General features: G+C 37.3%; 1 protein-coding gene and 1 long non-coding RNA gene across 3 annotated transcripts in view; one reads left to right on the forward strand and one right to left on the reverse strand.

The window, feature by feature from the left end:
* The window catches only part of LOC110856907 (protein Skeletor, isoforms B/C), a 33,004-nt gene that overhangs the window by 5,772 nt on the left and 11,521 nt on the right, over positions 1-15,711 (forward strand). For both annotated transcript variants that reach the window (XM_035857394.1, XM_022105495.2), the window contains exons 2-11: positions 2,713-2,883; positions 5,685-5,757; positions 5,837-5,945; positions 6,563-6,725; positions 8,110-8,366; positions 11,335-11,440; positions 13,095-13,163; positions 13,848-13,966; positions 14,521-14,751; positions 15,425-15,686. In XM_035857394.1, the coding sequence (XP_035713287.1) occupies positions 2,713-2,883; positions 5,685-5,757; positions 5,837-5,945; positions 6,563-6,725; positions 8,110-8,366; positions 11,335-11,440; positions 13,095-13,163; positions 13,848-13,966; positions 14,521-14,751; positions 15,425-15,686 (1,560 nt within the window). The remainder of the gene's footprint in view (positions 1-2,712; positions 2,884-5,684; positions 5,758-5,836; positions 5,946-6,562; positions 6,726-8,109; positions 8,367-11,334; positions 11,441-13,094; positions 13,164-13,847; positions 13,967-14,520; positions 14,752-15,424; positions 15,687-15,711) is intronic.
* LOC118437893 lies at positions 9,464-10,728 on the reverse strand. The gene is made up of 2 exons (XR_004836465.1): positions 10,525-10,728; positions 9,464-9,576 (listed from the first exon to the last, which is right to left on the reverse strand). It is a non-coding gene; the product is annotated as an uncharacterized LOC118437893 (long non-coding RNA).

Consider the following 15,711-nt stretch of genomic DNA (forward strand, 5'->3'; position numbering starts at 1 on the left):
TGTATCGCTACTAGTTTGTTTATCATGATAACTAATACGATATGCCCTCCTCCACAAGTTTAGATGAACGCACAATTTACTAAATTCATACATACTTTTCAAAGTCACTTCACTTCATTTCATTTCATTGATGAATTTAAAGTGCGGTCATAATTTCAATGAATTGCACGACCACCACTCACCTTCGTGCGTGAATAAGTACTCATTTTATTAAATGGGATTAAATACCTGAATTTTAATGGAGGTCCTTAACTAACTATTTATTATCATTTATTAATAATTGATGATAATAACTAGTCTCAAATATCTTGTAAATGTAAACTCGAGAACACACGCACGCTCACATAAAAGTCAAGAACAAATATTAATCATTAAAGCAATTACGTAAATCTGTCCGCATGGCATTCCAGGTTATGGCCAACGTGTCATTTATTAATCAAAATTACTTATTACCTGTCGTCCAAATTTGATCCTAATTTAAATAATAGCGAGTGAGACGAATGAGAGGAAGGTTTTGTTTTCTTGAATCTGCGATTTTTTTGGTTAGTTAGTAGCAAAGCAAAGCATCCTCTGCTCTCAATCATTTTATGAGTGTACTTGATTATTTATGATGAAGAATTCATCACCTGTCAAGAAGAAGCAGGGTGCCGTATGTGGTGTCTTTTTGTGTAATTTTTTATGGGACAATTTGTCAAGACGGCATTAAAAAAATGTTCGTGGGAGAATTTATTAAGGGAAATTGCGCTACTCTTGAGTGTGCAAATATTTAGTGTGGAAATTTTATACGGAAAACGCGTTTTCTAATTGTCATTTTTTAAATAAGGATAGTTTTGTATAAGTAAGTTTTGAAGGCACACATTTTGACTGAATATTTGTATATGCAAATTTCAAAAAGAAAGAAAGTTTGCCAGATTTTGTGGACAAGTTTGGGCGAATTTTCTGCAGAAAAACTGTATGCAGAGGGGAATTATGCATAATTATGTACAGACAGTTCTGCATAATTTTGACTCCACAGAAATTGTCTGCAGAATGATGCAAGCTTTTCTTTACAGACATGATTGTGAAGGCTAGAATTCTGCGTATAATTTTTCATATGGGAATTTTGTCCTGGATTTTTGCATAAATTTCCTTTTCCAATATTGACCATATGGATTAAGCATAAAAATTGACATTTGTGAAAAAACCAGGGCACCCAAAAAGGCATCTGTTATTAATTCAGACATGAGTTATCTCACAATTTTTACCATCACACACATAAAAAACCCACTTTAGACACCCTGCCTCCTCACCTACATGATTTGCCTCCCTTACACGAGTCCCGACCGACATGTGTAAATAGTACGCAACGCATGGACCAATTAAGCTGCAGGGATGATGGACGGACAGGTCGACGTGCAATAAATATCTAATCTTCGATACCATCAGCTAAAATCGACAAGGCCAAAAAATCCTACTTTTCTTATCACTCATTTTTCTTTTCAGTGTCATCAATACAAATTTGTAAACTAATAAGTAATCATCATGGGAAACCGTTTCTACTCAAGTTAAGTTACACATGAATGTATCACCACCACGGTAATGATCATGCACGCTTAGAAAGAAAGATCAACATAATAGAAAATATGTATGTAAGTACCTACAAGGTGAAGAAAAAAGGGACAATCTCATATCTCAATCTCATCTCGGGCACACACTAGTTATTAGACACACACTGAACTATTTGTAAAACTGCAGGGGCTGCAGGCCTCGTGTGGGGACGAGGTGTAAGAAAATTGCAAATATCCAATTGGCGTATTCACGTCAAGTATTTAGCAAATTTCGTGTGGGGACGAGTTGGGTGTAAGATAATTGCAAAAATTGTAAGGAGCAAATATCCAATTGGCGTATTCACGTCAAGTATTTAGCAAATCTCGTGTGGGGCATAAGAAAATTGCAAATATCCAATTGGCGTATTCACGTCAAGTATTTAGCAAATCTCGTGTGGGGTGTAAGAAAATTGCAAAATATTATAGGGTGCAAATATATAATTGGCGTATTCACGTCAAGTATTTAGCAAATCTCGTATGGGGGCGAGATGTTGGTAAAAAAAACTTGCAAAAATTGTAAAGCGAGATTTTCGCAAAGATCCAACATCGGCGGACACACGTTAAAGTCTTAAATGGCAAATAATTAAGGAAATAATTACGTAGAAAATAAAATCCTTACAATTTTGGAGATAAATTTGGGCGCAAAATTCCTTATTTTCGCAATTTTCAAAATTTCCAATCTTCGTAAAAGTAGTCAATCATGGGAAATTTGATTGCTTTTGGGCACGTTTCTTGCATTTCTCCTGCAAGAAATGCCAATACAAAAATGACACAATTTCATGCAGGTGTTCTTTTTTCACGGGAAACCTTCATAAAAATCCCCTAATTTTTTATTGGGTCATTATTATTTAGTCCCCTCTCCATCATTCCGCCGTCCTTGTTTCTCTCTTGACGAACTGACTGCTTGATTCGACCCACTTTATTACTCATTTAAAGCTGTTAACGACTCATACATAGATACGACGAGTTAAATAAATAACGGGTGTGGTGACGAGCCCTATTTTTTTACATCAACATAAAAAAATAGACCACTTGCACAGCGGGGGGAAGAAATCATCTTCGTCAAGTTTATACTTTTTTACGACAAGATTTATGACATTTTTTTGTTTTGTACTTTTTATTGCAGTGGACTCGGTGGCTGGACAGGCGTCGTCCTCGTCGTCGTCAGGGTCTCATTACCGGGGGCGCTATATTGGACCAATTACGGCTCAGAAGCACAAAGTCAGCGGAGAAGTGTACGCCGTCGACTCGAGGACGTTGCACATTCGGGGATTCACGTATGATGGGACGGGTCCAGGTATGAAGTTTTGAGGGAATGGGGGCTAACAGTGGCCGCGGAAGCTGTGGGGACATTAACATTGTAGGAGAGATAGGGGAGAGAGGAGGGGTGTGTATAAAATGGGGAAATGATGCGGACATCGAATAATCGTGGGGACATTGCCCCTATGTCCCCTCAAGCTTCCGCGGCCACTGTGAATTCTCCCTTTACGTATGCATCCTTATTGGCCGCGGAAGGAAGCCGTGGGGACATGTGGGGACGTTAACATTTTAGGATGGGGGGAGGGACGGGTTTATGTAAGATGGGGAGATGATGCCGACATTAAATAACCGTGGGGACATTGTCCCTCTGTCCCCTCACCCTTCCGCGGCCACTGTTTACACGGTGGGCAAAATGGCAAATACTGTGTCAAATTTGGGGCTAGGTTTGAACCAGGGTTTGGATTTTTAAGGGGTTTTACAGACATAAAAGTATAAGAATTTACACACGTCAAAAAGGCAGCAATCGTGCGAAAATTTAAGTTTTGTGAAGAAATTTAGATTTAATCACGGTCAAAATTCAATGTTTTCAGTAGTTTTTTGAGTGAAAATGAACACTCGCACGAAATAACTGGTAGAAAGTGGTTCTTTGTAGGTTAATATTAAAAATACAAGGCTCAAGAATACACAATTCGTAGGAAAATATCAGCTTTTTTAAAAGAAATTATCTTTTTATCGGTGTCAAAATACTGCATTAAAAAAAATACAGTATCTTCACATCAAACGTTAATTTTTTCAAAAATTGTCGACTGACTGTTGCATTCCCGTTTTTTTGTAACTAACAATGGAGGCGCAAACCATGTTCAACCCAGATAATTTTTTGACCTTATTAGTTTGAAAGAGCAAGTCTTTACAAACAACATTTGGTTCGGCACTTGCGCAGATGCGCAAATTTCAGCACGTTATGGGCGCCGCAAGTTCGCAAAAACGGGCAATGCCCAGCGCGAGCTCAACTTCGTGCGTTTTTGCGAACTTGCGGCGCCCATAACGTGCTGAAATTTGCGCATCTGCCCAAGTGCCGAACCAAATGTTGTTTGTAAAGACTTGCTCTTTCAAACTAACATGGTCAAAAAATTATCTGGGCTGAACATGGTTTGCGCCTCCAGTAAGATCCAAACCCTGGGAAGAACTGGGCTCAAAATAGGATACATTTTGACCAAGTATTTTAGCCAGTCTGGGATGTGACATGGGTTTCTGTGGGGAGATTGGGCTCCTTTCATCTTTGCATGCTTTGCGGGGTACGTGATTGCGTAAAGGGGATCGTAATTTGGGCAGAAAATGAAAACCTCGACGGCGAAATGATCCTTAATGAGAAATGTGGACAACAAACAAAGTCGTAAATATTTGTCTTTGTAGAAAGATACGAGCTACTAACCCATCAAAATCCAGCCCAGCCATTTCGTTTAATGTGTTTCCGAATCGCAAAACACAGAGAAATTTCGAAAAACAAATTTATCTACGAAATGTAAACACAATCTTTGGAGATGTGCAAATTTGTGTGAAATTGTAATATTTTTTTTTGCTTAAATTAACATATGCAAGGTTGCAAATCAATTTTTCAAGCGAAAAGTTGTGATTTTTACTGCTAAAATTCCCTGTGGTAAATATGTACCTACCCAAATTATTATTATATTTGGGTATATTCATCGGGGAGTTCGCATCGCTAGAAAGAAATGTTAGCAAAAAATAAAATTGCAAATTAAAAAAAAATGGCTTGAAAATTAATTTGCGAACTACAACATTGACAAGGCTAGCATTTAGTTGACATTTTATTCAAAATTATGTTAACTCGTAATGAATACTCCGACTAATTTCAGTCAAAAATAAGATCTCAAAATTCAACAATGTCACTGAAATACAGACTTCCACTTTTGTTGGAATTTCTCACATTTTGAAGTTTCAATGTTTTCAATATTACAATATTTCTATTACACAAATTAGCCAGAAATGTTTTTCGCAACTGGATTTTTGTGCAATTTTGTCACCTATGTAACTTCTTGTCCGTTTCATGTCTCGCACGTGTCAGCAAATTCACGACTAACACGTGTAAAGCAGCACATTTATTTGCACAATGTACCAACAAACATTGTGCAAATAATGCGTACAGCATTTACGTTTTCTTTTCATCTCTCCCGTGTGAGGAAATTCACGACTAATTTATTTGCACATGAGGAAATTTCCCTGATTCCGTGCCCATTTTTGTATGCATGGCGTCCTCTGCAAAATAAATATTTTTTGTCCATTTTATCCAAAAGGTTTTGTAGAGATGAGACAATTCACGCAGTCATTGCGTAAACTTTGTAAATTACGTAAATTTAGTTAAATAAAAAGATTGAACCATTGATTAAACTCGCATAAATGTGTAAGCTAATTTTCTTCTGTAATGGGTTTAAAATCTTGTAAGAGTTTGTAAGTTTACGGATTTTACAAAGTTATCAAAGACGGCGTGAATGTCTCACTGTACGCACTGTTGTTTCTTACTTGTTGCAAAATTGTTGCCAATTCTACACGCTTTTTAAGCTAACTTTGCTTATAAATAGTTTCAAAATCTTGTAGACGTTTGCAGATTTTACAAAGTTACGAATTCCTACATGAATTATTTGATGTACGTATCATTTCTTTTTACTTATTACAAACTTGTTACCAATTCTAGATGGCTTTTAAGCTAATTCTCGTTACAAATGGTTTTGAAATGTTGTAAAAATTTACAAAGTTACCAAGGACGGCGTAAATTACCTTACCAGTACGTCTTACTTATTGCAAAATTGTTGCCAATTCCAGACGCCTTTTTCTGGACGGGATTCACCGAACATCCCAGTTCTCAGGGGGTCATAATTCCGAACGAACGTGGCACGTAAGTCGCCACGTGTTCTCGTAATTTGATGACTTTCACTCCCACAAAATACATAATATCTTCTCTTTTCTCTGGACAGGAAGGAAGTTTTGGGTGCGTATAACAATCAAGACATTACCATCTCGCTGCCAGATGGGCTCACGCTTCGCGACATCAAATGGATCGCAGTTTGGTGCCGGGCATATGAGGTATGTTCAAAGTTACGCAATTTCTTAAGGGTGGTCAAAATACCAGACTATTTTGACCTCAAGGTTATTACAGTCACAAAGAGATGAGAATTTCCATGTTTTGTGAAGAAATTTAAGGTTTATCGCTGTAAAATTCATTCACTTTTTAAAAAATCGTGAAAATACAAAGGCAAATCCAGCAGTTATTTGTAACTTTGTAAAATTCGTGCCACAATTTTACAAACCTTTACAAAATAAGGAGATGCCGCTCTTGATCTGATCAAGTTTCTAAAAATGTGGGAGCTAATTTCCCTTCGAAAAATATGAGTAAAATTTTGTAAAAGTTTGTACGTTTAGAGAATTTCCGGATTTTACAATTGTATCAAGGCCGGTGTGAATTTCCCCAGTATATTTTGACAGAGATAAAAAGCTAATTTCCTCAAAAAGCATACATTTTGGTAGTATTGTTACCTTTTCGATGTAGATTCTGGTCTTTTTGTGGCCGTAAAAACCCCGAAAATCGGTAGAATCGGTGTATTTTTCCCAGCCTTGCACACAATTTTAATATGTTCCGACCATCTGCCACCAGGTATGGTTGATTGGCTACCTTGTAATGATATGTGTTGCATAATCGATAGGTAAATTTTGGGGATTTGTACATTCCCCTCAATTTGGACTACCCACAACCACACGTCGTCGGATCGCTGGTGGGACAACAAGGCGTCACTTCCGGACCCATTGTGGTCGTCGATGCGCAGACAATTCTCGTCCCTGATTTCACCTATGATGGACAAGCACCAGGCAAGACACAAATTATGAAAAAAGATGCCAAACAATTGAGCTTTTTTGAGCTATGGGATATTTTAGCCACAAAAACCACATTTTTTTGAAGAAATTAACTTTTTCTCGTAGATAAAAACACTACGTACATTTCCAGAATTAAAAAAATGTGTGGTATTTTGAAAATTAATTTCTTCATGAAACGCCAATTTATTTACGAACGTTACTCAAAATTCAAAGGCAAATCACGCCGTCATTAGTAGCTCGTAAAATCCGTGCATTTTGTAAAATAATTTTACAAATTTTAAAAAAATAACGAGACGCAGCCCTTGATCGGAGAAAGTTTACAGCAGTTTATGACCTAATTTTCCTTCAAAATCTGAGTACAATTTTGCAAAAGTTTGTAAGTTCGCGGAATTTACGGATTTTACAATGTTACCAAGGCCTGCGTGATTAGCCTCACTGTGGATGGATTGAGCCACTCCCTATGCACGAGTGTAGTGAGACAATTCACGCAGGCCTTGGTAACATTGTAAAATCCGTAAAGGTACAAACTTTACAAAATTTTACTCATGTTTCGAAGGAAAAATAGGTCACAAATTGCATACTCAGATTAAGGTTGAATCTTTATTTGTAAAAGTTTGCAAAATTATAATGCAAAACGCATGGATTTTACAGAGTTACCACGAGTTGCGTGAATTTACAAAGTTACTAAACCGGCGTCACTGAATTTTTACGACCCCTGGTAACGACGTATAATTTCGTGTGCAAGTAACCAGTTGGAACAAATAACTTGGAGAGACGAAAAGTGCTTCATTTCTAACCACGTGGTTGTCACCAGGGTTCGCTACCCCGGGTTTTTGTGGGTTGGGGTTTTTGGGGTTTTTGTGGGTTTTTGGGGTATCAAATCTCCGGAAAAACCCTAATGCTTAATGGGGTTTTTGCGGGTTTTTGTGGGTTTTTGTGGGTTTTTCCGGGGTTTTTGTAGGATTTTGAGGCAGATTGAAACAAAATCTCTTAAACTACAACGTAGATCAATGCTAATTAACTTTTCTGCTTCATCTTGAAATTTTGAGAATTTTCAATTGCGACTTAAATTTCCAAATATCATAGCATATTTCCAGGTTTACATGTCAAACATGAATTTTCGATGTAAAAGCCCAAATCAATGATAACGGTTAAAATTGCATGTTAAAATTGTATACTAAATTAGTTTATCTCTAATATATAATTTTAGGAATTCTGGTTCAACCTGCCCCAAAATCTACAAAAACCCACAAAAACCCACAAAAACCCAAAAACCCACAAAAACCCCAAAAACCCCGGAAAAACCCCCGGGGTTGGGTTTTTCTACAAAAACCCCGGGGTTTTCCGAACCCTGGTTGTCACGTGTACCTATTTACAGATTTGCATTTCTGGGTGGGCCGTGGCGTCCCGGGACCGCAAGGGGTCCGCGTCCCGGACGAAACTGGGACGGATGGCGCGTTACAAAAGGCAGATAAAAAGACGATGGTTCTCTCCCTCCCCGGGGACTTGACGGTGTTTGACGTGGACTATTTCGGCGTCTGGTGTCGCCTTTATTCCATCGATTTTGGTCATGTCAGAATCACCCCGGGGCTCAATGTGCCCCCCTCGCTGAGAATGTTGGGCGTTGCGCCGCAGGTATGGACACAAAATTTTGGGCAGTTTTAAAAATTGGCATCAAAATGTATGTGACGAAAGGATGGTGACTTCGATTACGGGAATTTTTCACCGGTATTTTACCGGTATTGGTTAACGTAGGACTCGATGACTTGTTACCAAAATGGTCAAAATCAGCACGTTTATAATCATTTGGGAATTTATTATAAAATTCTGAAATACAAATTCGTAATTAGTGAGTCGATTGATGGACTGACAGTGAGTTTTTTGAGCCATTTTAGACGATTTCCAATTTTTCTGAAGGCTTCTTAACCTTGAGATCTGCTCCACCAAAAAGTGTCAAAATTTGGAGTGTATATTTTTTTTAAAATTGGTAACGACCTGCTCTACAAACTTGTCCAGAATTTTAAAATAAATTCCCAGAGCGGAGAAAGGATTAAAAATGCGACGATATTAAGTATGAGACATCCAGTCCTACATACGTTCATGGAAATTTGCATAGTCAGATCGCATCCAGGTTTTAATTAACCTCTTCATTTCCACCCACACCAACAACACAACTTCTTCTTTCCCTGTGTATGTAATTTCTTCAAAATTCTGTCTTTTCCTGTGTACACAGCTTCCCCCCCTCGCCCCCTCGTCGTCCTTATCGCCATCGATAAGTCAGCATCATCACCACGCTCCCCAAATCGTACAAAACGTCCCTCAGCTCGTCCAAAATCATCAAATCGTCCAAGATGCCCCCCAACTCATTCAAGACGTCACCCAGCCCCCCTCGTACCAGAGGGGACAATCATCCCCCTTCCCCAGGAGCAGTACTACATGTTCGTGGATGACATACATCCGAACACTTATCAGGATCAAAACCTGCTCACTTATCGACAAGAGCAACTTTCTCCTCAGAGTCACAACGGATTAATTTATAGTCCGACGACGACGGCGACAGCGACCACGCCCCACGTGGGACTGGGGTCGAACGGTTTTAGTACTTTCACCATCCGAACGAGCAAGGGAATATCGACGTCGGATGTCCTTTACTAACAAATCTTGTTCTTATTTCAAAAATATTTTAGATTCCTTGTTCTTTTTTTAGATTTTATAAAAAAGAAATTTACATGTAAAGTTGTTATGCTATAGTTTCTTCTTATTTTTTATATTTTTTTTAAAGAATATTTTTAGGAAATTTACCTGCAAATTAATTTCTGTAATTGCCATATTTTCTTGACAAACCCTGTAAAAAATTAACGTATTTTTTAAAGTGATAATTTACATGACAAATCGAATTTCATAAATTCAATTATTTTTTAATCAACCTTGCTTTACACAAATTTTGGGAAAAGTTTGTAAGTGTTTATAAACATTTTTTAAAAGAGATTTACATGCAAATTTATTTATTTATGTTAAATTTGCCATATTTTCTTGACAAATTGCGTGCAAAAAAAACAGGCCTTTTTTCTACAAAGTGATCATTTACTTGAAATTAAATTGAATTTCGTAAATTCCATTTTTTACCAATTTACATAAATTTATAGGAAAAGTTATGTTTGCCAAGTGAATATTGCCATTTTAAGATTTTTAGGAAAATCTCTCTTGCCACGGGGATGTGTGATATTATGTAAATACATATTACAATTAATTAGTTAATTATTATGAAGTGCTAAATACATAGGTAAATATTTTTGTACCATTTTTACCATAGTTTTTGTAATCATTTAAAAATCTGCATTGTTCCCATTTTTTAAAAATAAACGGGTACATTTTAGTAGCTAATAAAAATACGCAGTTGAAATCTCTCTTATAAATTTCTGAATTTCCGAACATTTTGCCCTTTATCACGAACATAAATACACTCATTTTTTCCATTACAAAATATGTCTACGGTAAATATTTCTGTACTTTTTCATAATTTTTTAAAAATATGCTTTGTTTTTATTTTTTAAATACATTTTACTATATAAAAACGGTAAAAAATATGCACCTGAGATCTTTCTTGGTCTGATAAATTTCCGAATATTTTGCACTTTTTCAGTACATACTAATTAATAATTCACTCTTCTCCTCTTCAATTACTTATGAAGTGCTGCTAAATTTTGGCGACATTTTGCAGTATTATTTTTACATACGTTTTGTTCCCATTAAAAAATATAATTTAGTTGAAAATATGGTAAAAAATATGCACCTGAGATCTGTTTTGCTGTGATAAATTTCCGAATTTCCGAACATTCTACTCTTTTCCAGTATATGAATACAGTACTCTTCTCCTTGTCTTCTCTTCTCTTTTGTCCTCTGGTCCAGATGCAGGTCGTAAAGCTAACGAAGCATGGCATGCATGGAAGGATGCGATAATTCTGTGCAAATTTATCGCATCTGGCGTAATAAACAAGGGAGAGAAGGGTAAATATTTATCGCGAAATAAAGCTGAAATTTGCATCCACGTCGTTTTTATGGCTTTTATATCCATCTAGAAGCACCAGTGACGGCGGAAGTGGGGTGGCGGACCAGGGGGATATTGTGCCCCAGAAATTCAGATAAATAAGCCCCTCCTCCTCCTATCTCACAATGTTAATGTCCCCACGTGGGTTCGATTTGTTTTTCGCAAACTCATTTTTCGCGAAAAAGCAGGAGGTGCAAATCAGGAAAAGAAGTTAAAATGTCAAATTTGACCATTTCTGGGAATTTTTGAGCATCTTTAGGATCTGTTTTTACGGGAATTTTCAGGGATTTCATGCCCCCGACCAGGAAAAGAAGTTACATATGTCAAATTTGAAAATTTCTCAGAATTTTTCGGGATTTTGTACCCCAGTTTAACAGAAATCGAACCCACGGATTTAGGTGTCAATTTACACCCAACAATTCACACTTTACACCGATTTGAGTGAGAATTGTTGGGTGTAAATGTGCCGGACCCGCGTGTCCCCCCACTTCCGCGGCCACTGGTGCTCGCATGGGTGATAATAAACTGACTGGGAAATTATTAATGTGTGTGTAGAGCAAGTTGAATTGCGAAGTGCTGCATGAAGACGCGGCCTTTGAGATTCGCTGGTCCGTGGTGGAAAGCGGGGAAACCATTGTCTTCCAGCTCGTCGGACGACTCGGTAAGCGATAAAAACAGATAAAAATTATGGCTTAATCTGCACCAAGGGGGGAATTTTGATGGGGGGGAGGGGATGATACTAATAATAATGAGCGTATTCACGTCAAATTTCGCAATTGTGCATAACTTTTTGCTAAATTTTGCATATAGTTTGCATGAAAATCATGAGCGTACCTCTTCGCATACCTCGCAAATTGAGCGTATGTAGCAATAAAACTTGTTAAGTTAAGTGAAATTTGCGAAGATTTTGCCCAATTTTTGGTGGAATTTTTTTTCGCAAATTTACCAAGTGTGTGGGCATACATATTTTCATTTTGCAAGATTATCTTCTCGATTAAATACTTTAGAAATTGCAATTAATCCTAAATTAAAATAGGTGAAAATTTACCCTGAAAATGTATTTATATTTTTCGTTTGTACCATTATTCTGCAAACTATTTGCTAAATGAGAACCCCATATTTGCAACATTAAAAAAAGTATGTGCATGTATTTGCTAGAAAAGTGTGCGACATGTGGTTACAAATTTACCCAAAAAATCAAAATGACTTAATTTTGCGAGGCATTATTTCGCAAATTATTTGCTAACTAAAACGTTGACGTGAGTATGTTCCCATCGAATTTTACTATCATATTACACACTCCACCCTGATATTATCTTATCTTTCAATGTTATCATTGTCCTCAGCAAAGATTATGCAGCTTTCGACGTGTTATATAATTCTTCGTGTTATGATCTTTTTAATGGGAGGGTGGAATTGTATGGATTTATTACCGTGCAGTAATAATTACTGGGCTGGGCACTTTCTCCTCGAAAGTATGTATCTATCTTTGAGGCAAGTTGAGACAGATATGTAATTGTACGCTGCTCGCTCCGGGTAACAAACTTCTATAAAAAGCTGACGAGACGACCGAGTAAAGCAGAATTTGTGTGAGGAATCACTTCCTTCGAGCCGTACAGGCATAGATATTTGTCCTACCGACATTCAGAATGTGTGGATTTTGCCGTGCAAAAAAACACGTGCAAGAAATTACTGCAAGAAATTGTGATTTTTTTTACTGTATGCATAATTTCTCACAATTTCTCGAGTGAAAGCAATGCAAGAAATGAGCGCCAGCTGGAGGAAAATCTATATACCGTAAATACTCCATTTATAGCCGGGTCTTGAGCCCAAGTTTGAAAAATTTAATAAGCTTGTCCCTAATTATGGCATTCCTTTAATGTCCGTTTTTAGATGCTTTAAGTTATGCATAACCGAAACATAATTTACCCGGGTTTCTAGTTATACCCGGTTTGAAATTGTGGACGGATTTGTGTCGTCTTTAGACCCGGCTATAAATAGAGTCTTTACGGTAATTAGGTTTAGTATAAGGGTGATCCGCTAAGTGGAGCGAATTTCTTGCAATTTCTTGAAGGTATAATTTCTTGCAGGAGTGAAAGAAATGCAAGAAATAAACGTAATATAGTGGAAAATCTTTATTAGGGGTAATTAGAAGGGTGACCAGCCAGGTGGTGCTTATTTCTTGCAGTTTCTTGCACTGCAGGAAATGTAGGAAAGGTGCAAGAAATGAAACACTGCGAATTACGTAACGTCGAATGAGCCGACACACAATGAATAAATGTCCCCTTTTACAATGGTTACTTTTGGTTTTTCAGATAACGGGAAATATATGGCGGTGGGCTTGTCTGGGGAAGATGACCGGTCCGTGATGCTGGGTGGAGACGGTGAGCAGGATGAAATTATGAGCATCATAAATAAATCCAGACGCTTAATGGTCCTCGTCTCATAAACAGAGGGCGGATATGTATTTAATATTTAGGAGAAAAAATCGCCAAAATATGTACGAAAAAATTAAGAATTTCTGAAAACTTTGTATAACGCTGTTGATTTTTATGATCGAATTTCGTCTCACATCGTTAAAATTGTTGCAAAATAAGTACACATTTTTGAAAAAATATCAAACTTCTACAATTTTTTTAAAACAATAATATAGGAAATATTTATCCCTGAAAAAATTAAAATTTTGAAATCCACAAGACTCGCAAAAATTTATACTTTCGGAAACAATGCCCTGCATTTTTTGTGGTTCGATTTATTTGAGTAAAATAATTTCGCCTTAGGCACGTCGTTGAAAAGTTTCAAAAATATGTATATATTTTTGAAAAAATAATTAAAAGAATTACGTACTTATTTTTTTAGATAAGAGAGGAAAACCTAGAAATAAATATTTTGAAATTTTTGCGATTTATGCGAGTTAATCACTGATAAAGTTTGACCGTTGGTCAAATGAAAAAGTTGAAAATAAATGTATATCCTCCCTCTGTTTGACATAAAAATGAATACATATCCGCCCTCTGGTCATAAAAAAGAGGAGGATGAGTAACTAACTGGTATGAATTTATTTGCAGCGATGGTTGGCTATTTTGACCAGGCAGCGCAACGTGGGAACGTGGTGGATTATCATCTCGGGGGAAAGTCCGTCTGCCAGCAGAACAACAAAGGAGCCTGTCCCGACGTTCGATTCAAGGTGAGGATATGAAATCTAATGGGCGTACTCATCTCTCAGTCTACCTGGCTTTGCAAATAGTTTGCGAAATTATGCTGATGAGTATACTGTGTAAAATTGGGAACAAGCATTCCACAGGCAAAATGTGTTCAAATCGTTGCAAAATTTCAAAGTTTGCGAATTGGAAACTAATTGGAAACGAATTGGAAACGTTTCCTTGCTTTGAGATTTAATTTCACAATTTTTACAAAAATTTCTGGGGTAAATTTGAGAACAAAAAAATACATCGTTTTCCCACAATAAATTTCACAAAACTATGATTGAAATAGGTTTGCAAATATTTGTGTGTACTAACGTCAATTCGGAAATAGTTTGCGAAATAAGGTCGTCACATTTCCTGAATAAGCTTTGGGAATCAAAAATGGTATCTTTTTTTAAAGAATAAGTTGTACGAAATTTTGGAAATTTTTGCAATGAGTACACCCAATATTTTGACATTATCTTCCCCGAGATGTCCCCAAGTGCTTTGACCTATTACCATAATTTATGCTAATTTACGGTCATTCATTTTTTAGGAGGGAGCCAACAATGTTCGGCTGCTAAGTGCGGCGTCCGTGAATGGCTTTACGATTCTCACGTTTCAGCGAAAACTGCAGCCTTTGGACGGACTGGACAAGAAGATTCGGACGAACGAGAGCCAGCCCATCATTTGGGCGATTGGCAACCTGATGCCCGACAATCTCGCGGGATATCACGAAATTCGAAACCGAGACGACATTTCCATCGACTTTGGACGATCGCCAAAGGTAGGAAAATAGAAATATAGCAGAGATGGGCAAAATACTGCGGAAAATTGGCACGATTTTGAGCTCAGAGTTCAGATTTAAGAGGCGAGAATCTGAAACAGTGAGTCGAAACAGACCTGTTTTTGGGAAGAAATTAACTTTTTATCGTGGTTAAAATATACTGTGGCAATTCACGCAGGTCTTGGTAACTTTGTAAAATTAGAACGTTTTATACCCCAATTTTATAAGCTTTAGTAGAATAGGGAGACTCACATGATTTGAGCAAATTTGCAAACATTTGTGAGCTAAATTTGCTTAAAAATTCCCTAAACTTACAAGAGTTGTAAGTTTAGGGAATTTACGGATTTTAGAAGATTATCAAGAACTGCGTGAATTGCATCGGTGTGTATTTTTAATGAGGTACTTTGACAGGGGTGAAAATTTAATTTCTTAAAAAACGCACAGTTTAGCACGGCTGTATTTTTTTAAATCGTGAAATTACTAGTATTTTGATAGCGATAAAACGTTAATTTTTTTAAAAACTACGTATTTTTGCACGACTTTTGTACTCTGGATGCTTATTTTCTCACATTTTTTCGGTGTAAGAGCGACGGAAATAAGAAATCCTGGATTTTGCCAATCTCTGCACCTTTGCCAAAAAATAACACAATTTAAAGAAATCATGTTATTCCAGTGGAACTGTCCAGAACCAGAAAAAGAGCCCGAATTTGTATCCCCACCACCACCTCCTAGCCCAACTTTGACCACGACGGCGTCCCCACTGACCACTGTGGAACAGGACACGTCCGCCTCCCACCAGCAGCAGAAGGAGGACGTGACGATAATCCCCCCGGCCTGGCGAATCCCACCAATTCCATGCTCAGAACCGGATGATGGCGTCTTTTATCTCCACGTGGGACCGATTGGACGACCCGATATTTTTAAGGGGGTCACAGGTGCGGAGAGGAGAAAAACGATAAT

Source organism: Folsomia candida, unplaced genomic scaffold (genome assembly GCF_002217175.1).
Source record: "Folsomia candida strain VU population unplaced genomic scaffold, ASM221717v1 Fcan01_Sc017, whole genome shotgun sequence".
NCBI lineage: Eukaryota > Metazoa > Arthropoda > Collembola > Entomobryomorpha > Isotomidae > Folsomia > Folsomia candida.